Source organism: Lutra lutra, chromosome 7 (genome assembly GCF_902655055.1).
Source record: "Lutra lutra chromosome 7, mLutLut1.2, whole genome shotgun sequence".
Classification (NCBI taxonomy): Eukaryota; Metazoa; Chordata; class Mammalia; order Carnivora; family Mustelidae; genus Lutra; species Lutra lutra.
In genome coordinates, this window is record NC_062284.1 from 8,818,835 (window position 1) to 8,841,474 (window position 22,640).

General features: G+C 44.1%; 1 protein-coding gene across 6 annotated transcripts in view; it reads right to left on the reverse strand.

The window, feature by feature from the left end:
* AGBL1 (AGBL carboxypeptidase 1) overlaps positions 1-22,640 on the reverse strand; it is a 733,956-nt gene that overhangs the window by 651,959 nt on the left and 59,357 nt on the right. For 5 of the 6 annotated variants that reach the window (XM_047736649.1, XM_047736650.1, XM_047736647.1 and 2 more), the window contains exons 2-5: positions 21,803-21,866; positions 20,033-20,179; positions 17,241-17,372; positions 13,502-13,595 (exon numbers count right to left, since the gene is read on the reverse strand). In XM_047736649.1, the coding sequence (XP_047592605.1) occupies positions 13,502-13,595; positions 17,241-17,372; positions 20,033-20,156 (350 nt within the window). In that variant the 5' untranslated portion in view covers positions 20,157-20,179; positions 21,803-21,866. Of the gene's footprint in view, positions 1-13,501; positions 13,596-17,240; positions 17,373-20,032; positions 20,180-21,802; positions 21,891-22,640 lie in introns of those variants that run through there. The other variant, XM_047736648.1, reaches the window with a different exon arrangement.

Below are 22,640 nucleotides of genomic sequence, written 5' to 3' on the forward strand. Positions count from 1 at the left end.
GAGAAAGTGGACATTCTAGTCTTGCCTCTGACCTCAGGAGGAAAGTATTATCTTTTGCCATTTAAGTATGACATCACTTGATGGTTTTCCCAGTTGCGATTGAGAAAGTTCCTTTCTACTTATTTGTTGAATTTTTATGAGGAAATGGTGTTGAATTTTGTCAAATGTTTTTTCCGTGTCTATCAAGATAATCATATGTTGTTGCTTTTCTAGTTTTTTTACCAGGGAAATTATATACAATGATTTCTTCATGTTAAATCAGCCTTGCATTCCTGGGATAAATCTTAATTTGTTTTGATCTTTTTATACACTGTTGCTATCAATTTTATAAACTTAGGTTAAGGATATTTGAATCTCTAGTCATATGATACTGGCTGGTGGTTTTCCTTCCTTGTAATGTCTTTGCCTCCTTTTGGCATCAGGGTAATGCTGGCCTCACAGCATTTTCTTTACTTTTCTTGAACAGTTTATACGCAATTGCTAATATTATTCTTTAACTGTTTGGTAAATTTCACTAATGAAGACATCTGAACCTGGAATTTTCTTTCTGAGGATGATTTTAACTATACCTTCAATTCTTTTTGTAAATATAGAGCTATTTAAGTCATCTGTTTCTTCCTGAGTGAGCTCTGGTAGTGTGTCAAGGAACTTTTCCATTTCATGTTAAGTTGTCACATTTACTGGCATTAAGTTATTTGTAATATTCCCTTATTATTCTTTTCATCACTATGTAACTTGTGGCAATCTCATCTCTCATGCCTGATAATCGTAATTAGTGTCTTCTCTCACTTTTTCCTGGTCAGCTGGAATGCGGATTTTAGCAATTTTCTTGATCCCAAGGAATCAGCTTTCGATGAAATTAATTTTTCCCTACTGTTTTTCGTTTATCATTTCACAGATTTCTATTCTTACCTTTCTTATTTCCTTCTTTTTACTTACTTCAGATATTAACCTTTTTCTAAAGGTTTCTAAAGGTGGAATCTGAGGCCATTAATTAGAATGGCCTTTCTTTTCCAAGATGTACCTGTGATATATAAATTTCCAAGAATGTGGCATCCCAGAGATTTTAATATGCTATATTTCATTTTCATTCAACTCAAAATATTTTCTATCTTCTCTTTGGATTTCTCCTTTAACTCACTGATTTCTCTAGAATATGTTACTTAATTTCCAACATTTGGGGGCTCCTCAAGACACTCTTCTCTTATTGATTTCTAATTTAATAGCATAATGGTGAGGAACACACTTTATATTTTATACCACTTGAACTCTTAGAAAATTATTGTAACTGGTATTATGGCCCCTAATATTCTCTACCTTTGTAAAAGGTCCATTGGCACTTGAGAAGAATCTATATTCTGCTGTTTGTAGGTATTCTATGAATATCAATTATGTTACATTGGTTGATAGTGTTATTCAAATTTTCCATATTCTTACTGATTTCTCCTCTACTCATTCTGTCAATTTTTGAGAGAGTTATTAAACTCTCTAACTCTAATTATGGATGTGTCTACTTTTCCCCTCAGTTGTACTGATGTTTACCTCCTTGATTTTGAAGTGCTGTCATTAGGTCCATACATACTTAAGGTTTTCAAGTCCTCTTGATAAATTGACCCTTTTTCATTATCATTATATGATCCGTGGTAATATTCTTTGCTCTGAAATCTACTGTATCTGATTATTAGTAAATATAATCCAGCATTATTTTGGTTAGTATTAGCTTGGTGTATGTTTGTCATCCCTTTACTTTAAACTTACTTGTGTCTTTATATTAAAGTGTGTTTCTTGTACGCAGCATATATTTGAGTCTTGCTTAGCTACCAATACGATTGCCTTTATTCTTCAACTGGGATGTTTAGACCATTTATACCTTTTTGATGTACTTAAGTATGAATCTACCATCTTCCTATTCATTGTCTGCATGCAACACTTGTTCCTTGATCATCCTTTCTTCTTCTTTTTCCACCTTCTTTTGGATTAAATTGAATATTTTTATTCCATATTATCATCTTTATTGTCTTAGCTATAATGCTTTGTTTTATTATTTTAGTGTTTGCCTTAAGAGATCACGGTCTACTCTTAAGTGTTACTGTTCCAGTTCACAATAAGACCACTGCAATAAAATACTTGAACTTCTCTCAGCCTGACCTTTGTGCTCTTGTAGTTACACATTTTAACTTTACATGAAATATAAACTCCAGTCTACATTGTGATTATTTTTACTGAAATACTTTCTTCTGTTTAAGATTTTATTTATTTCAGAAAGAGAGTGTGTGAGTGGGGGAGGGTAGGGCAGAGGGAAAGGGAGAGAGAGAATCTCAAGAAGACTCCATGCTGAGTGAGGAGCCTAACACAAGGCTTGATCCCATGACCCTGAGATCATGACCTAAACTGAAACCAAGACTCGGTGATTTAACCGACTTAGCTACAGGTGCCCCTTACATATCTTTTAAAGAGATTAAAATAATAAACTAAGAATCAAATATATTTACTCATGTGGTTACTACTTCCAGTGTTTCAGTCTTCTGAGTAAGTATCTTTTCACCCAATATTATTTTCTTTCTGCATGAGGTTTTCTTTTCACACTTCCTGTCATGGGGAAATTTCCTGTCAACTACCAATGAATTCTTTTACTTTTTTTGTATGTTTGAAAAGTTTTTATTCCATCTGCATTTTTAAAAGATATGTTAGTGGCATATATAATTCCATACATTAAATATGAAGCTCCACTCTTTTTTCACTTGTATTATTTCCAAAGAAAAATCTGTTGATTCTTTCTTCCTACATGCATGTCTCTTTTTTTTTCCAGCTGCTTTTTAAGATTTTTTTTTTCTTTACCATTACCTTTGAGTGATCTGATTGTTTTGTATTAGAGTAGTCTTCATGTTTCTTGTACTTGTGGTGTATTAAGCTTCTTGGATCTCCAAATTTAGAGTTTCCATCATATTTAGGAAATTTAAGCCATTGTTTCTTCAAATATTTTTTTTTCTGTGCCCGCTCTTTCCAGAGATTCCCATTATACATGTACTATTAGGCTACTTGCAGTTGTCCCATGATTCACTGGTGTTCTCTTCGTGTATTTTTTTCTTACTTTTTTTTTTCTCTGTGTTTCATTTTGGGTACTTTCTGTCATTATGTCTTCAAGTTCACTCATCTTTTCTTCTGCCAGATCTAATTTGACTTAATTCAATCCAGTGTATTTACATCTTGCAGACCATAGCTTTCATCTCTAGTTCAATTTGTATCTTTTTAAATTATCTTTTACATATATATATATATATGTATATGTATATATATATATATATATTAGTTATATGGTTAGAATAACTTTTTAAAGTCTGATAATTTTTATTGGGTTCTGGACACTGTGACTTTTACTTTGTTAAATGCTGAATATTTTTGTGTTCCTACAAATACTCTGAAGCAGGTAAGTTTCTTAGAAACAGTTTTATTTCTTCATGTCTTTCTTTTAAAATGTAATAGGCAGGACCAGAGCAATGTTCAGTTTAGAGGTAATTACTTCCCACTACTGAGGCAAGACTCTTCTGTGTATTCTACCTAATATCCCACAAATCATAAGGTTTTTCCAGTCTGCCTTGTAGAACTGAGCATTATATCTAGCCCTATGTGAGCACCAGGCATTTTTCCCTCCATTCCTTTTAGGTGGTCTTTCCCTAGCTTTGCGTGGTCTCCCCATAAGTATGCACTGATAAATATCCAGATGAATTCTTAAAGGAGAACCTCTGGGCACCTGGGTGGCTCAGTGGGTTAAGCTGCTGCCTTCGGCTCAGGTCATGATCTCAGGGTCCTGGGATCGAGTCCCACATCGGGTTCTCTGCTCAGCGGAGATCCTGCTTCCCTCTCTCTCTCTGCCTGCCTCTCCATCTACTTGTGATCTCTCTCTGTCAAATAAATAAATAAAAAATCTTTAAAGGAGAACCTCTGAAGTTCATCAGAGTTCTCTCTCTCTCTCTCTCTCTCTCTCCCTCTCTCCCTCTCTTCCTTCCAGCATCCTGTTCTGTGAATTCTGGGCAGCTTGCTATCTCCAGACTCTGAGTCCTCTCCTCAGCTCTGTCCTATCAATGTCAGGGCATCTGCTAGGCTATATCTTGGGTCCCCTGTTCTTTACTGCAACCTGGAAACTCTCTAAGTCATCAACTATGGTAATTCAAGGTTCACCTTTCAGGGATCACTGTCCCTCATTCCCTGATGCCCAGTATCCTTAAAAACATTGTTTTATATATTTTATCTATGATTTCATTTTTTTCAGGTGGGAAGATGAATCTGTCTCCAGTTCTTTCATATCTGCCTAAAGCAGAAGGTATGTGTGTAACCAGGATCATACTGCATTTTGAACCCTACTTTTTCTAGTCAGTATTTTATCATAAGCTATTACCATTAGCATACATCATTCCTAATCTATTTTTGTGTGTTGCCATAATACATAATATTATGATGTATAACTATATCACTATTACTATACCTCATCCCCTGTTATCAGATTTTTTCTGGCTATAATAATTCCAATTATAAATGATACTATGTTTGATATTTTTGTGCACAAGTCTTCATCTACCTTTTTCAGTGATTCTTTTTGGTAGATTTTAAGAAGTGAAAAAATTGAGTAGGAATGGAAACTTCAAAAAAAAAAAAAAAAACATTATGTACATCACCCCATCATTCTCATGAAGGTTTTCCCAGCCTGCATTCCTAGCAGCGTATGTGAGTGCCGATCTTATTGAATCCTCACCACTTTCATTTCTCAAAATGTCTGCTGCTCTGATTTATGAAATTGGTGTCTTGATCTAAATTGTGTTTTCTGTTTATTGGCAAGTTGAATATTTTTTGAGTTTATCAGTTTTTCTATTTCCTCTTTGTGAATTATATATTCCCATTCTTTTATTGTCTAGTGAGATACTAGTGTTCCAAATCAATTTGGGTGAGGTCCTGGACCTTACTTTCTTGCAAAATACTCCAGCCTCATAAGAACCCACCATTTTCTTCACAGGTTTCTCTCTCTCTCTCCTTTTTTTAAAGTCTTTGAACTTGCTTCTGTCCCTATCTTGCTTCTGTCCATTTTATAATCTTAACATCCTGGAAACTCTTTCCCTATTTCAAAGCAAAAGCTGCCTTCTCAGTCAATTCCTCTTTGCCAGTTCCTGGGTAGACTAAAGTCTTCCTTCTTCAAACACTCTGCTATTACAGTATTTTTTTTGTGTTGGTTTACATGCTGATGTGTACATCTATCTTTGAGCTCCCTGAGGGCAAGGAATATTTATTTTAATCTCAAAGCTCACACATCTCTGCTGATAGCAAATGCCCCAAAACACTTACTGAATAAATGGTTAAAAGAGGGCAACTCAAACTAAAATAACAGCGTTCATTCATTCAGCTAGCATTTACTAAATACCTACTATGTACCACCTGAGAGAAATTCAAACCTAACTTCTAGTAATTCACTTCTTTTAAATGGTAGTCTAGCCACCTTTCTCATTGGCTCTATTGAATGTAATTAATGATCACGTGAGCTCTAATACTAAAATAGCAATACAAATGAACTGAGAAAGCCTCCGATCTGTTCCCATCCTGCAACCTCTGCCTAAATTCTTAAAAGCAGCTAGCTTTAGATGACTGTACATCTGCATAATGGCTTCCTTTTGACCCTTTCCTTTCCACTTAATTGAGCTGGCTTGTCACTGCTAAGTAAGCACATCTCCAGGCAAGGCACCCACTCATAGCCCCACAGGAAAAGCAGAGTATGTTTCCTCCCCCGATGTGCTTTATCATTTGTGATGTCTGAGTGTGGAATCAATCCCTGATTTTGGAAATGGCCTATTAGAAATATCACTTTCCTCGGGGCGCCTGGGTGGCTCAGTGGGTTAAGCCGCTGCCTTCGGCTCAGGTCATGATCCCAGGTCCTGGGTTCGAGCCCCACATCGGGCTTTCTGTTCAGCAGGGAGCCTGCTTCCTCCTCTCTCTCTGCCTGCCTCTCTGCCTACTTGTGATTTCTCTCTGTCAAATAAATAAATAAAATCTTAAAAAAAAAAAAAAGAAATATCACTTTCCTCAAAGTGGAGGGTGAAAGTCAAAAGAGGCTCTATTGATCTATCGTATCTTTTCATACCTCTCTCCTGTTTTTCAAATCTCCTCTCCCACATATTTGTAGGCAGCTGCAGTACTGCGGGGAGGGTACGATTTACAGGAAGATACAACCTTCTCTGCAAAAGCTCCTTGCTGAGTCAGGCTGGGCTAGAAGATTAACTTCTATGGAATTTCCTCAACAGCCCGCCTCCAGTCTCCAGGGGAATAAAGGGGGGAAATCAAAGGAGAGGTCCAGACAGTACAGGCTTCAGCAGATAAAGATGGAAATGGAGTTTCTATCGAGAACCTCACCATGGCGAAGTGGCCCATGAAGCATCATCCCAGGATATGCGGGGTCCAAGAAGGTTTTTGTTTGTTTTTTCCTGAGCCTCTGTCTATACAATTTGATGTACCCCAAATCAGCAAGTCAATAACCTTCTGTCTGCCCCATCTCACATCATGCTAAGGAAGAAATACCATACCAAGCCATCCTACTTTAATCAAGGACTGGCCATGGACACTCAGGGAAACCCCATGGGCATGTTCCAGAACTTCTGCTCCTCAAGGTGTCTGGCTCACCTCACTCAGGTGGCAGGGGGTCAGAGTGGGAGAGCAGAGACTAAGAGCCCTGCCTGATGCCATGCCAACCCCAGCCCATGTCAGGCACCAGGGGAGTACTTTATACATTTCAAGGAAGGCTCTCCAGGGTATAGCGCTTCCTGAGGCACAGGGCGTAGCTATAAGGGCACTTCGGGATAAAGACATTACGAGAAATCATTTCCACACAACAGGAAGCTGAGCCATTGCACAAGCCAATACTGGGTCAGAAAATTGCTACAACACTGCATGTTTCTTGTAGCTATACGATCAGCAACTTGAGAACAGGGTGCACCTTCTGTTGTTTTCAAATCCCCATGCCTAGCACTAAGACAGACCATAGAATACTGTTGAATAAATGTTAAAAATCCTACTTTGGGGCATGTTTAATTTGCATTGTGCAGCGGAGCATCTCAGGAAAGTGAATAATGTCCTGACACTAGGATAGAAGACTTAGTTCAACCTCTCTGGGTCTCAGTGACCTCATCTTAAAATCAAAGAGTTAGACCAGCAGATCCTTAAAGACCTTCCAACTTTAGATCCCATGACTTGAATATCTATGATGGGCTCTAATCAGGGAGAGATCGCTGGCTTCCCAAGAAGCTGAACAGGATTTAAACCAACCAACCTAGTTGCCAAGGCTTAATACATGTAGGAAACTATTCATTCCACCGTCAGCTACAGGCTTGGAGTCAGGTGGCAAATGCACTAATCACTCTGTCAGTAAGTTGAGACCATGTTGCACACTCCCAATATCAGCACTTGTGAGGCTGGGATGGAATTTTTTTTGTCCCTGTTCCAAGGTATTTGAGTCCAAGTGATCTGGAGCACACAGCTTCGGAACCCCTAATGTGAGCCCATGCCCCAGAGACCACAGAGTCTAATTATATTGAGTGGAGAGCAGCAAAAGTCACAAAGCCATTAATGGGGAGGTAGGAGGAAATGAACACCCAGGGAGAAATTCAGAAGCTATTTTGAGAAACAGGAAAATTTGCCTCTTTGTCTTGGTGACAAAGTAGCTGAGTCACCCAATCGCTCATAATCTCAGGGAACCCATTAGCTTTGGTTGAGTCCCCACTCATCTGTCAGATAAAGTGGAATGGTGCGATGGTTGGAGAAAGCCCAGAAGGCCTGGCTCTGGGAAAACACAGTGATTTGCAGGGGAGGAAAAAGAGGAGCAGGACATTTTTTATAGGTCATAAATTGAAGATGAAATCACCATAAAGGACTGCCAATGAAGCAATGCCCAGTAATCCTGCACTCGGGCAAAGCTCAAATGCCAGAGATGCCTTGAGATCAGGCCTTTGATGGAAGAAGATCACCGAGAAGTATTCTGAGCCCAGGGAACTACAACAGGAGGGTAAGCAAAAGAATTCGCTTGTAGGGCTTGCTGAAGACGGACACATCCATCTCCTTCTGTCACCAAGGTGTCTGAGCACAGGGAGAACACACAGACTCTAAACCCCTTAGCCCCACTGAAACCCAGGCCCCCAGGAACCCCTGAACCTAAAGAGTATAAATCATAGCATGAGAACCCTGCTGATAATCTGAGAAGACATTGTGTGTGGGGGGAGGGGGGGGTGGATATTGGAGATTCTGGTGTCTGTGTGAGTGAGACCAGCATGGTCCTAAACGACACACTTCCTGACCTCCTGTATTCTTTGAAACACTCTATAGAGAAAATGAAGGTGAGGGATGAAGGAACTCGCTCAGCCTGAGGACAGCCCTGAGTCCTCTTTTCCAAAGTGTGGCACAATGGTCAGAGACTACGATGGAGTTTAAGAACCAGCTTCTCTGCTGGAAGACTCAACCCATCTCTAATCGACACTGATGTTCTTGCGGGAAGACAAGCCAGTAGAGTTTAGAGACCTGGGTGGTATACTGATGACAGCAGCTGGTAACTCAGCTTCAAAGCTTGGGTTAGATATTACAGTGTGACAATCCAGTAGGATCAGAGGGGATGTGGCCATGCTCTGGAAATGGTCAGGTGGATAAGCAGTGAAAACGGCCATTATTATTACCCAAACCCTCAAGTCCATTCAGGAAATAAAGGAGTGAAAGAGGCACAGCTCCTAGCAAAAGGTGTCTGCTTCTGGGACAAATATAATCTTCTCTAAGGTCACAGTATGATTCGGTCACAGACAAGCAATCCTTCTTCAACTCAATAAATTTTCCCACTTAGTGAATTTGGACGGTGCAAAGACAGCTCTGGTGCAGATAAACAAACTTGTCCACAGCAGAACAAGTTAGCAAGAGCCAGCTCACCCTGGCCCAGTGTCATTTCTCCCTCCCTATTGCTATAAAAAGCTCCCCCATAAATTCTAAAGCCCCAGCTGAATCAATCATCAAACCAAATCCTGGAAGCCTATCTCAAAAACTAAGCAAAGTTTTAATATGAATGCCGCCCCCTGGCGTCCCCCCAAACTCAGATCTTTCCCTTCCACCAGGAGAGGTCAGTTCCCCAGACAACTGTAAGGAAGACAGAGAAGACTCCCAAGTTTTCCCTTCCCTGTAGTGAGTGATGGTGTGTTGTCTTTCAAGCTGATGGACTCCGCTTCTCATTCTCCTAGAATGAGTTATTTCCCAGAAGGCACCTCAGTCCCTCACATGACGGCACTCATGGAGACCAGCCGCACCATGTCCCAGGCATGTTTGGACATGATGGAACTATGCATGTGGAGCCAGCTTGAAGTCAAGGAAGAATGGGTTCACAAATCTGAAATGTCTGCTATAATGTACACTCACCAAATGTTGGCTTTTACTCATAGTTAGATAAGTTATTCAAAAAGACATTTTTTTTTAAAGATTTTATTTATTTGACAGACAGAGATCACAAGTAGGCAGAGAGGAAGGCAGAGAGAGAGGAGGAAGCAGGCTCCCCGCTGAGCAGAGAGCCCGATGCGGGACTCGATCCCAGGACACTGGGATCATGACCTGAGCTGAAGGCAGAGGCTTTAACCCGCTGAGCCACCCAGGCGCCCACAAAAAAACATTTTTTAATTGAATTAACAGTCTCCCATCATCCAGGCATTTAGATAGGTCCTGTGGAGAGCAGCAAGGTAAATATAATTTGATTTCTACCTTTACGAAGTATAGAATTCAGAGACAAAAGAAGGCCAAGAGAGCACAGCGTTAAATCTGAATAGGTCATGAAAATATGAACAAAATGCGAGAGCAGCACTGTGGGAGACGATTCCTCCTGTCTGGTGAGCTGGAGCAGGTGGGGCCTGGAGAACGGGGAGAATTTCTACCACTCAATAAGGCAGCAATGCCATTCCAGGGCAGGGGTAGCACTGAGGGGAGAGCTGGGGCCGGACAGCATGGGCCGCATGTGGGGAGAGTAGGCTGGGAAGAGAGACCAGTAGATGAACCCAAGGATGGAATGGAGACTGGGACAGGGGCTTCATGGCTTGGAAGTCAGGGAAGACCAGGTTAGAGGGCTGTAGGAGCAAACGCTGCTCCTGCTGGGCTGATGGTCATGAGGGAACTGGTACAAGCCAAAACAAACACAGGGCAGGGCAAGCAGGCCAGCATGGTGGGTTATTTGGGAAGTGAGGAAAGCCAGGCCAGGAAGAGCCACCTCCCCTGGGAGTGAGAACAGGCACAGGGCCCCAGAGGGCTTGGAGCACTGCTCTGCACGTCCCTTCTCTCTAGAAGGTGTGTGGTTAGTGCTTCTGCCATAAATCTCCCCCTGAGTACTATATGGAGACAGGGCTTCGCTGGAGGACAGCTGCACCACTAATTTTAGGTTTGCGCTGGAGAAGTCAGGCAGGGCAGGGAGGAGTCAAAGTGATGGCCCTGGGCATCTGCTCCCACAAAGGCATCTGAGAACAACTCACCCATAGCTCGCTAGCATTTCGAGGATGACACTCAGTAGGGCTATTCATGTCCTCTGACGTGGTACTTCATCTCCTTCCCGGAAGACCCCTTCAAACCCAGATTCTAGCATCCAAGTGGAGTTGAGAATTCACCGGGTACATCTTAGTTATTATTTGGGGGGATAGGAGTTCGTGGGAGAAGGTGAGTAGTGGCAGAAACTTCCCATCTGCACGCTCTCCACTGGCTCTGCTCTCTGATCTGAAGCAGCCAGCCCAGTATCCAGCGGTATTTGTATTAATAACGGTTAACAGTATTAGGACACCTCCAAGCTCACGAGATTTTTATGCATTATTTCTTAATGACCACCACAAGGAAGCAGGACTTGACATCCACACTTCGACGAATGTGAAAGCTCAGTGAAGAAAGGTTAAATGACTCGCCGCAGAATCTACTAGAAAGAGGGCTACAATGCTGGTCTTCAGATTTCAGTGCCTTTGTCCTTACCTGGCTATGGGGGTGCTGGGAGTAAGATCGAAAACAAGGCAGCTGTGGGAAAGAGTCCAAACGTGGAGGGAGAAGACAATTATTTAGCCTTTGAGAGGAAATAGCCATTCTACCGAGGAGAAAGACTCCTATCATTAAGGAAACTGTTCCACAAGTAGGAGCCATTTAGATGGCAACAAAAATTTAAACAAACTCTAAGTGCTTATGATCGTCTTACATGTGGTGGTTTAGAAATAAAACGCTGGAAACAACCCGTGTAAGACACTCCAGTGGTGCTTAAAGAGCTAAACCTCGTGTATCAGACTGGGTTTAAATCCCAGCTCTTGCACTTAAATCCCAGCAAATCACTTAACTTCTTTCGGCTTCCATTTTTTTTCCCCATATTGGGGACAATAATAGCACCTGCCTCGCTGAGAAGACTCAGACGGGATAACGCCTGCTAAGAGCTCAGGACAGGGCAGGGCACAGCATGAAGGCCATGGCCATGAGAGCCACATGGTAGTGGTTGGAAGAAACACCTTCTCTGTGGAGGCTTGGTTTTAATCAGGCCTTGGGCTCAGGAAGAGGAAATCATCTTGTCCCCATTTTATAGAACAGACCAAAAATGCAGAAATCAGCCCGAGGTCCCTGAAAGTTTCGTTTTGTCAACACCCACCCCTCTGAGTCCCTGGTTTCTCCCACGGCCCCCTGATCGGATCTGTGCCTGAATTCAACTCACTTTGCAGCAAAAGAGCAAGAGACACAGCAACCTGACCTGAGTCTCTGAGAAGGGGACTTCTGTGCCTTCTGGCTTACTCTGCCTCAGCTTGGCCTGAACAAGGAAGACAATAAAAGCTGTCAGTGCCCCAGAAGGGAGGAGTCTAGTGCCAAGGCTGGCTGGGAAAGCGTCCTAGAGAAGCCTTCCAAACAGCATGGCATGTGCATGGCAAGAAGACATAACTGGGTGACACTCCTACACGGATGGGCCCGGGGGACATCACACCGATTGTCACACAGTGTCCGGGAGGCAACCACATGCTCCTGAGCTGCCAAACAGATGAATGGACACACTGAGAGATTACAGGCGGTCTTGTCGATAGAGGAAAAAGTACAAGTTCACGGACTGGTGACCACAGGACATGTTGAGACTGCAGATGTCAGCAGCAAAGGCCCACGCAGGACGAGAAACACTACATGTACCTACATCATACAAATCTGAATAGATCTAAATGGAATTTTAAGAGGAACTAATGTACCACTACAGAAATTCAGGAAAGCTCCTCTTTATTGGTCACTGAGCTGGTGACCCTGAAGTTCTCTATTACTAACTGAGGATTCCCTGGTAGAATTCAACCAACTTCCACCTGGCAGAATACTTGATCTCCAGAAGTTTCTCCCCCCAGAAATGGTGACTCCCCCCAGACGGTGGTCTTCAAACAAGACCCATTTCCTGGCCAAACCGGGTTTAGGACAGGGTGAATCATGGACCCATCTTGGATATTCCAGATGTGTTAGGGCTTCACAAAGGTTGAGAGAGGTCTCACTGTAAAGGAACCTGCGTAACTTGGTCTAACCCCACAGTTCTCGATGTATCTGATGAGGACATATTTTTACTGAAATAGAATGTATTTCACTCTAGGAAATGCTGGTGTGGAGAGCCACAGGTGAGGATAGATGCTAATGGCATTCTGGGGGACACCCAAGAGAAAAACCGTCAGGAGGAACAACAGCCTAAGATAGATGCTGAGATGCTGAAAAATCTCATGGCCGGGCATGGAAATGCTACTCCGCTAAATGACCCCATATATCTCAGAAATTGGCTGAATTCTTTCTAATATTCTTTCAAGGTCCTTGCTGAGTCACCCTCATAAATGATGGATCTTAATGGTTCCAAATATCTCCTCGTGTCTAACCATCTCTCCCTTTTTAGGTTTGTGATTCACGCCACTCCAGCAAGCAGCGCCAGAGAGAAGGGGCTGAGTTTCATTTTCCAGTCATAAAAGTACATCTCAAAACTAGCACGCAGCCATGATGGACGGTGCTAAGGCCCGGATCTCATACCAAAATTGAACTGGCCAATTCTAGAGATGCGCTGAGGGGCGTCACCTCTGCCTGTCTCCTCTATACTGCCTCTTTTAAGGGCTAAGCAAACTCTGTAGAGTTACTATGAGCAAAAAAAAGGATATCTGGAGGCTTCAGATAAGAAACATGGGCTTTTGAGTCAGAAAGATCTAGGTTCAAATCCCAGCTCTGCCATTTCTTAGTATTGTGACCTTTGGATGAGGCTCTCTCCCCATGGTTTCCTCATCTGAAAACAAGGATGATAATAATATAGCCCTTCAGGGGCACCGTGTGGATTAGAGGAAATGAGGCATGGGTGGGGAGGGATACCTGTTGAAACACGATAGTGTTTCACTCAACTCACTCAACTCAGCTGCAAGCCACCGCGCGAGTAAACGAGGCCTTCTCCAGCTCTGCATCTGCTACATAGAGGGAAAAAGCACTACGCAAGTGCCCCTACCTGATTATTCGGGTGCGCTTCTGGGTATAAGGGGTGATGACCTTGAAAAGCAGTTCCATGGCTCCATTAATTCCCAGCATGGCTCCCGTGGTGACTGTGAAAGAACAAATCACAGTAGTTACTAAACCACCTAAACCAAGAATTCTTTTTGGCATTACAGAGTAGGCCTGAGAGATAGGGGAGCTCCATCTCTTGCCAAAGGCCACTCAAAAGCAAAGACACTTGATGTTCTTTGCATCCTTGGTCTAGAAGCAAAGATCACCTGTAAAGCACACATTGCCTTTTCATACTATTTTCTCAAAGGGGGCCCAAGCCATGAAAATTATGTTTTTTCATTCCTGATGACCCAGTGTACCTCTTCATTGTGTTCTTACTCAAAATATCAAAGCCAATGTCAAACAGAAGATTTTTCAGAAAGTAGATCTTTGGCTTTCTGTTCAAGTGCTTTCACCCATCATCAACTTGCCCTGTGATGCAAACACACGAGCACACGTACACTCGGGCACACACAAGTGCGCACACACACACACACACACACACTGCCAGTATCTGACCAAACCGTTCCTTAGACTCATTCTGCCATTGGGAAATTTCACCATAAAGAAAAGTCATGGGTGGGTGGGTTAAGGTTCAATCCAACTTGGATTGGCTCCTTTAACTTTGAGGGGCAAGCTAGTGAAGAAGGCAGCCCCCTTTCTTTTGCACCTTGGTTCCAAGTTCCCCAACAGCTTTCGTAGCTGGATCTCCCATGACTGAGTCTCAGACTTGACTGTGTCCCCATCTACTAGCACATCAAGGGAAGAATCAATTCTTCCTCCTCAAAGGTCACTAGCCTGGGAAATTTTCACCCAATTGAATAGTTATTTTTTTAAAAAATCCATAGATCTGAGTGAGAGAAAATAACTGACAATGGTATCTGGTCAGCCCAGGCTGACCAGGGGCTTCAGATACGTGTTTTGGACCCAAAACCTCTGGACGTCACACTTATCTCTCCAGTGACACCGTGGCCTCTCAGCGGCATCCCCAGTTCCTCGCTGCACTCAGCTCACTTTAGGAGGAGCTCTGGTTGTGTCAAAAAAATAAGGAGAGCCTCCCAGAGACAAAACGGAATCAGTTTGGCAAGGGGAAGAAGTTCCCACGTAAGAAGGAAAGAAGGGATTTTGCATGGTGTGACTCTCTTGTCTCTTTCCTCTACCGCAATGGAGGTGCTGAAACCAAGGTTCAGGAATGCCTTGTGTGTTGGACCAGTCTTGTTCCAGGAAATATGAGTGGGAGCAAGGAGGTCATGGAGAAACAAAGAGAAAAACAAGGGAGGCTTATCCTGGCTTGCTCCAAGCCTCGGGAAAAAAGGATAGATGGAAATCTGGGGGCTCTAATATAGTTCATCCCAGTACAGTCCACCAGAGAGAGACTGAGGCTGATGTCTTCGTGATTACAGAGACTGTGTGTTCCTGGAACACCCTCTATGCATATGTCCCTCCTGAGGCTGGTACAGGCAGTAACTGCCTGGATCCAAATTCAGAGATTTGGCATCCTAGTCCTGCCCATCAATCTTCCATTCTCATGGCTACCAACTCAGTCATTTATTTCTAAACTGGGAAAACATGCTGGAGCCATCTCTTGGCAAATCATTCAGCGAAATTCTAGTATTAAGTAGCGTTAGAGATGAAATAGTTTTAGGAGCACAGGTTCTAATATGGAAGACTTTAGACTTGGAATTGAAAGATGGGGACAATAAGAACCCCACCCCCCCACCGCCAAGTTCTTCCTTGCTGGCTGCCTGCCCAAGGTCAGCTGCCTCCAGCAGCTCCTTCAACATCCCCACTGACCAGTAGAGAGATGCCAAAGGCTTCACTGGCTGTGGCAGCCCCATTACGGTTCCAGCCAACTCTTTCCACAGGTAGGAGCTTTTTAGAAAGCTTTCTGGGACATTCAACAGTGGATAACAATTCACCAAAGAGACAGCGATCAGTCCACAGACTTCGTGAACTCTGCTTGCGTCTCATGTCATTGTATAAAGAGTCACGGTATGAATTTTAAAATAACCTTTATAGAAAAATTCACTAGTACGAAAAATGTGGTCTTAGAATATGAGACAGATGGCCACCTCCTCATACCTGCAGTTAACTCAACATTTTTAGAGCCCCTTGCTAAAAGGAATTCTTCAAGACATCTACAAGCAACAGACTTAATAAGAAAGCTAAGTTATTCAACCTAATTATTCTTTAGGAAACTAAAATGAGATACTCTGAATCTTCTACTATTGCAAACTCCCAGTGGGGGTGAGCCACCCTCAGGCTGCTTATTAATGACAGTTGTCCTCTACACAAAGCCACAGCTCTACACTTGGGCTTTCCTTAATTAAAGATGGGTTTGTACAGATCTTTTCAGCCTCTCCCATTCTGATTTTCTGGTCAACATATATGAGTGTGGCAGGAGGTTCCTTCCATGAACATGGAGTGAAGGACCCATCTTGTTTTTTCCTGAAAGTACTCTATCATTATGGGTCCTCCATGGATATTAATGGAATTAAAAAATAAAATAGGACCCCCACTTACTTAGTAGATAGATAACTAATCTTAGTAGTTCTGAGGATAGTTAGGGGGAAAAGTCACTTCCTCATTCCCCTTAGGTGTGCTTTTCCTATCATTTCAAAGGACTACAGGAAAAAAGTAGAACAGGGAAGGGAAACTAACTGAGCAGCTACAATGTGACAGACATACCCGTGGAAGTCATCTCACTTATCCATCTTCCAGGTCAGGGAGCTCTTATAACCACTATAATTTTACAATGGAAGAAACGGAGGTAAACAGGTTAAGTGCCCATGCCGTAGGATTCCCAAGGAATGAAATCAATGTCAAACCCAGGTCTTCCTGGTTCTAAGACATGTTCTTCCCACTAGAGAGCATGACAACACTTCCACTGTACAGGAAAGGGGCTCAGAAACTAGAAATAAAGTCTGTGCTCATTCTATGTGAGAAGGGAGGTACAGAATCTACTCTGTTCATAGCAAGTGTCCCCACATGGAGAGTAAACATGAGATTTGGAGTTAGAAACGCAGCCCCCAAACGTGTCCGTATAAACTTAAGCAATTTCTTCTCTCTTCCCAGCTTCATTTCCCTCTTCTTGGCTATAAAATGGTAAATTTAGACACAGGACTGTTATGATAATCTAAAATAATCCCAGGCAGGAGATAGCAAGTAAGTATGAACCCATGTGTCACGATGCATCTAGTTACCTGGAGGACTATGTTGAGAAGCACAGAGGTAAAATGAGGTAAAGATGTTTCGTTAAAGAATGCTGTGATCAACAGGCAACTTCGGGGACACAGTACGGAGATCTGTGATGTGAAAGTCATTCTTAACATCGCCTTATGCCGTGAATATGACAAGGCCTGAATAAAACCCTACACTCTCTCCTGTCATAAGTCTTTTTCACCTTGTAGTACTAATCGAGAAGCCTAGAATACATGATGTGTGCTTCCCAAGGGCAAACAATACTGGCATCCAACCTCAGTAATGAGCTCAAGAGTTCTAACTGGATGAGGAAGAGACAAAGAAAGAACTTTTTACCTCTATAACCTCCAGAACATGACGCTACTCGTGACCTATTTATCTTGCTGGGACAATATATATCCTACACCCAGACCCTCCTTCCAACCCCAGCCCCTAAATGGTTGCTAGGTGTCCTGGCCCAGGTCTGGAAGCCACCCCAGAAAGCCATAATTTGAGTCACTTACCACTAGAGGCGAACACACGCAGAGCCCAGAGACAGTGAAGGAGGTTCTGGCTGTGGGACAGGTTTTTCCTGGCCAGAATCAATGTCACATCAAGTGCTTCCAATTCCAGGGCCTTCTGTCCAAACTTTTTATCTAGGAACATAAATCAATCCATCTTAGTTATGTTCCACACTAATTCAGAGGGCTGCACAATGCATGGAGCACAGGAAGGCAAGAGAATGATCGTAGCTAATGTGACTTTTCCCATCTGGCGGAAAATGCTACTAAGTACGTCCCCACTGGAACCAGGTGGGGGTCCAGAAGAGCCAAGGCAGGGTATACATAAAGTCCATTCATTCTTCAAGTAATATTTACACGAGGCCTTGTGGGTTGTATGACACGCAACCTGTATGTCCGCGTGCTTCTGGCTGACCTCAAATGTGAACTACAGTTTAGTAGGGTATAAATTTCTTCCTTTAAGATAATTCTGGAATATAGGACACTTAAAATACAGAACGTCCAAATGCAACGTGTGGAACTTGATTGGCTCCTTCTTTGAACACATCTGTAATTGCCCCATTGGGAAACATTTGGAGAAACTGAAATGAGTATAAATTATACATGTATTCTCAATTTTGTTAGATTTGTAATCGTGGTATCAGGATTATGTAGGAAAATGTCTTTTCAAAGAAACGCACTCGAACGTATTAAAGGGCAAAATTCTATCTGTAATTTTCCTGAATTGCTCTCAGACTCATTGAAGGTAGAAATGAGTAAAACAGACAATATCCTAAACCCGGTTTGCCAATATCCACCTCTAGACCAAAGGACACCAGCGAAGAGACGGCAACCAAACTAATACAACCGAGCCCTTCACCAGCACAGAGGCGTCTCTCGGGCTCTGTTAGGTCAGCCCCCGGCAGCCTGCACGGCAGTGGTGAGGGCTACAATCTGGCGATGGCAGAGGCTGCAGTGACACAATGATGCCAGTAGGATGACCCAGGAGCAGAGCTTGGGAATCAGGGCTCTGATAGCCTTGGTCCATCCTGCGTCTCTCTCTCTTCTATGAAACCTACATGACTCTAGTTTGTCAGGCCCCCACACTAAGCAGGTGACATCCAACCTCACTTAATCCTTACAGCAAACCCTAAAATTAAGGACTCATACCTCTATTTTGTAGATGAGGGACCAATGGCTCAGAAAGGGTACGTAACTTACCCAAGGCAGCACAGCTAATTAGTGCTGGGGTGAGGCCTGAAACCCAGATTTGACTTCTCAGTTAACACTACTCACAACCAGGGTAGAGATAGTGTCTCTCCCATCTTTCTCTATAGTTCACGTGGCTACTCTTTGCTTTGCTGACTTCTCCTCCTTCAAGTGTTGGCTCACCTGTTCCTCTCTCTGAACACACCATCTTAGAGGAACATCTCCCCTTTTTTTCCTTCCCTCACAGCTACTAGCTAATTATCATACTCTGGCTAGCAAATTATTCACTTTCAGCCCTTCCCCACTTGAATGTAAATTCCCTAAGAGTGGGCCCCTTATCTGCCTTGGTCACCAGTGTTCCCAATACCTGGCACAGTGCCCAGACATTCCGGGCTAAATATTCAATGAACGGACTGGATTGTTTTGTCGAGAACATGCTCGCGCAGGTGCTGGCCGAGGCCTGGGTCTTCGTCGTGACCTGCAGAGTGTGGAATGGACTCAAAGCAGAGATCCAGACAGTGCAAGGTCAGGGTGCCCCTGAGCCCCTACTCACTTGTGGCCACCGCTGCCTGCACTGGACAACACAGGTCCACCTTCCGCAGCACCAGAGCTCCCCCACTGTGACTTACGTAAGACCTCACGCAACTGGAGCTTGACTGTTAATGACTAGGTCGCAAGGGCTGCGTGCCTCCTGAGTACCCCGGCTTTTTAAACTGTGTGCTGAGAGGTTTTACGGCTTTAGGGAGGTGCTTCAGGGTCTTCTCTGAGCAAAAAGAAATGGGTATGGAGCCTAAGGAGAAAGAGTTCAAGGCCCCCATCTTCTACTAGGGAAGCTCTGGTTCCATGTGGCTTCTAGTAATAGGCTGAAAATTCACCCCCCAGAATTTGTGTCCACCTGGAACCTCAGAATGTTATCTTCTTTGGAAACGGGGTCTTTGCAGATTTAATTATTTAAAGTGAGGTCACAGGTTTACGTGGGCCCTGAATCCAGTGACCAATGTCCTTGTAAGAAGAGGACACACAGAAGGACACAGAGTAGGACACCAAGTGAAGACACAGGTAGAAACTGAAGTGACATGTGTACAAGCCAAGAAACGCCAAGGCTGGCTGGAAACACAGAAGTTAGCAGAGGGGCATGGAGCAGATTCTCCCTCGGAGCCTCCAGAAGGAACCAACCTTGCCAACACCCTCATTTCAGGCTTTCTGGTCTCCAGAACTGTGAGGGAATATATTTCTGCTGTTTGGAGCCACCCAGTTTGTGAGAATTTGTTACAGGAGCCCCAGAAAACTCATACACTCATATAATGAACTTCTGTGTAAGAGTCTGCTCGTAGAAATGTTCTGTTTATTCTTAAAGTGATTGAAAAACTGCCTGGGAGCACCTCCCCTCTGTCCCCCATCTGCTCCATGCCCCATGTAGTCCCTGTCCGCTCGGGGCCCTGCCCTGGCACTGGACAACTAAATGACGTCTCCTGTGGGGCTGGTCCCAGCTCCAAAGTGTCTAGGACTTCCCTGCACTTCCCCACTAGAGTTTCCTAAATTGCTGTCATGAGAACAACCCCACAAGTGCCTTTTCAGCCATCTTTAGATCCGGGGGGTGTGGATACCTCGTAGGCCCACTTTGGCCAGCAGTCGGAAGAGGGGCAGCAGGACATCGTAGTCTGGAGAAGCTGACCTGGCTGTGTCCACCAGGGTCTGCAGAAGCGCCTCGCTGCCCCCTTTACTGATCATGTAGCGGATCCTTCGGTCGGTGCCTGAGGGAGAAAGCAGAGGACAGCGAGGCCCCCAAATAATCACCCTCATTTTCTTGGCGCAGAAAGCAGACCCCTCAGACAGAGACGGAGCAAGGATCGGTTTGCCCCAGAAACCAAAACAGGGTGGTTTCTGAAGGCACTCATTTAAGCTGTACTTTTAGGGAAGGGATTGGGGTGGGGGTGAGACACGGAGAAAGAACGGAATAGTTAAGCACCTAAGTGTGTCCACCTGCATAAACCACTTTCCTGAAAACCAACGGAGTCTCAGTGTCGTATAAGTTCTTGTGTGTGTGGCTTCCGTGGAATCATATCTTTAATAGAAAAGGGAATATCAGTATCCCTCTGGTATAGGCTTGAGTCCTCTGTAATGAGGATCCGGATGACAGTTTGCCTGAAATAATTTAATTGGTGATGTAACAGCTTTATGGTGCTGGTCTCCAGCAACTGACAAGAGGAATATAGGGAAACAGCTAGAGTGCTTCTTTAAGAAACAGACAGCCAGTCATCCATGTCGGGAGTTTTGAAAAGGGCCTTGAGCTAGGATCAGGTACATTGGTCTTTCTACCGAAGAATAGTCGTGAACATGGATCTCCCCCACCTTGCCCCAGGACAAGCTCAAAAGCAGGGATTACATTTCAACTTGGAAGGGGACCCCCGTGGTTGTCCATGCGCCGTGCATGGTTGACCCAGCGAGGTGGCCAACACGGTGGGACGTTATCAGCAAAGAAGACCCTCCGGTGTTTCAGCCGACAAAAAGGAACATTGTCTACGAAAGAAGCGGTGATCAGCTCCTATAGCAGAAGGTCAACTACAAGGTTTCAGTGCATGGGTTCCAGGCACCTGGGCAAAGTGAAGGAGGCACCATCCCACAAGTCAAAAGCTTCATCTACACAGGGTACCACACTCAGAAGGCTGTAGGGAAGTCACCCCACCATCGGAGGGCAGCACAGCCTATGGGAAAACCTCACCGGGACGGGGCCCTCCCTCCTGGAACTGAAGCCAGATGCACCTGGACAGGGGAGGGACGTTCCCTTTGGTCCTGCCTGTTTGGTGTGCAGATTTCTTCCTAATGCAATGTGGCTGGCATCCGTAGCAACAAAAACTGAATGAGTGCTGAAATGTCCGAGAGGGTCTATTTTCCAGAACCCTCACACTGAAGTGAGCTAGCAGAGGCATGCCCCAGTTAACCAGCTGATTCCAGTGTGGTGAACTATGTCATCGTTTCTCTGAAAACTTAATAGCTCACCACACCGCTAAGTCGAGCTCCTGCCTCATATTCCGATCTGCACTTGACATATGTTAGGAAGCTGCCAATACCTGACTCTAAATGGGCGGAGGGAGTGGAGTAGAGGAAGGGGAGGGGCAGAGTCACGAGGGCTGGCTCTCTCCAAGGACAGCCACAGGCCCCTGGAGGACCTTGGGTTAACCACAGATGAGACACCATAGAATAACCACCCAGAGCCAAACTTCCTCCTACGTTTGGGTCACCATGGGGTGGGTGACAAGATTAAAGAGCCCGATTGTCTCTGACAGAAAACGTGACCTGGAGCACCACCACCCGCAGACCACACAGAATCCAGTAGACACCACAGCCACAGCACCCCCCCACCTCCTCCCACTCACCAACAGAAAGCAGATCTCCGAGGACCTGGAGGATGGTCAGGATGGACTCCTTGTCAGAGGACCTCTGCAATGAAAACACATGCACCATCGTCATGAAGGAATGCACAAGGAGAGACGCGGTGTGGTCACAGACGCCCCTGGACCTGGCAGGACTGTGCTCCCTCCCGTTGAGAGAGACTTAGCGGCAGTGAGAAACAGCTGAAGGGATGTTCCTTCAGTGGTGGCCATGAGGGGACTCACAGAGACAAGAGTCCCAGGGGCTCTGCCTCCGTATTTAGCCTGCAGGACCCCTTTTTGGGGGACCCATTTTGTAGTAACATCAGCACGATGGGCGAGAGAAGAAGCAACAGACATCGCTCGTATATGGCATTTAAGAAACAAAACCAAGGAAGAAAGGGGAAAAGGAGACCAACCAAAAAACAGACTTTCGACTACAAAGAACAAACTGATGACTGGAGGGGAGGTGGGTAGGGGGAAGGGGGAAACAGGTGAAGGGGATGAAGACACGCTTATTCTGATGAGCCCTGAGTGACGTAGAGAATTGCTGAATCCCTACAGGGTACACCTGAAACTAAGAGAACACTGTATGTTAGCTATACTAGAATTAAAATTTGTAAAAAGAAAAAAAAAGAATGTGTTTCTTAAACAACAAAAAAAAATTAATGGAAAAAAAAAAGAAGTATCAATACTTTAGGCAGAGACAGCAAATGAGAAGGGGTTTTGCCCGCCAAAATGGCTAAGCAGGCTCAGATTGTTTTGAAGTACAGGGCAGAGAGCAGGAACAGAAATCCACAAAAATGTTCTGAGGAAAGGCATCCCTGAGTGGGAAGGATGAATA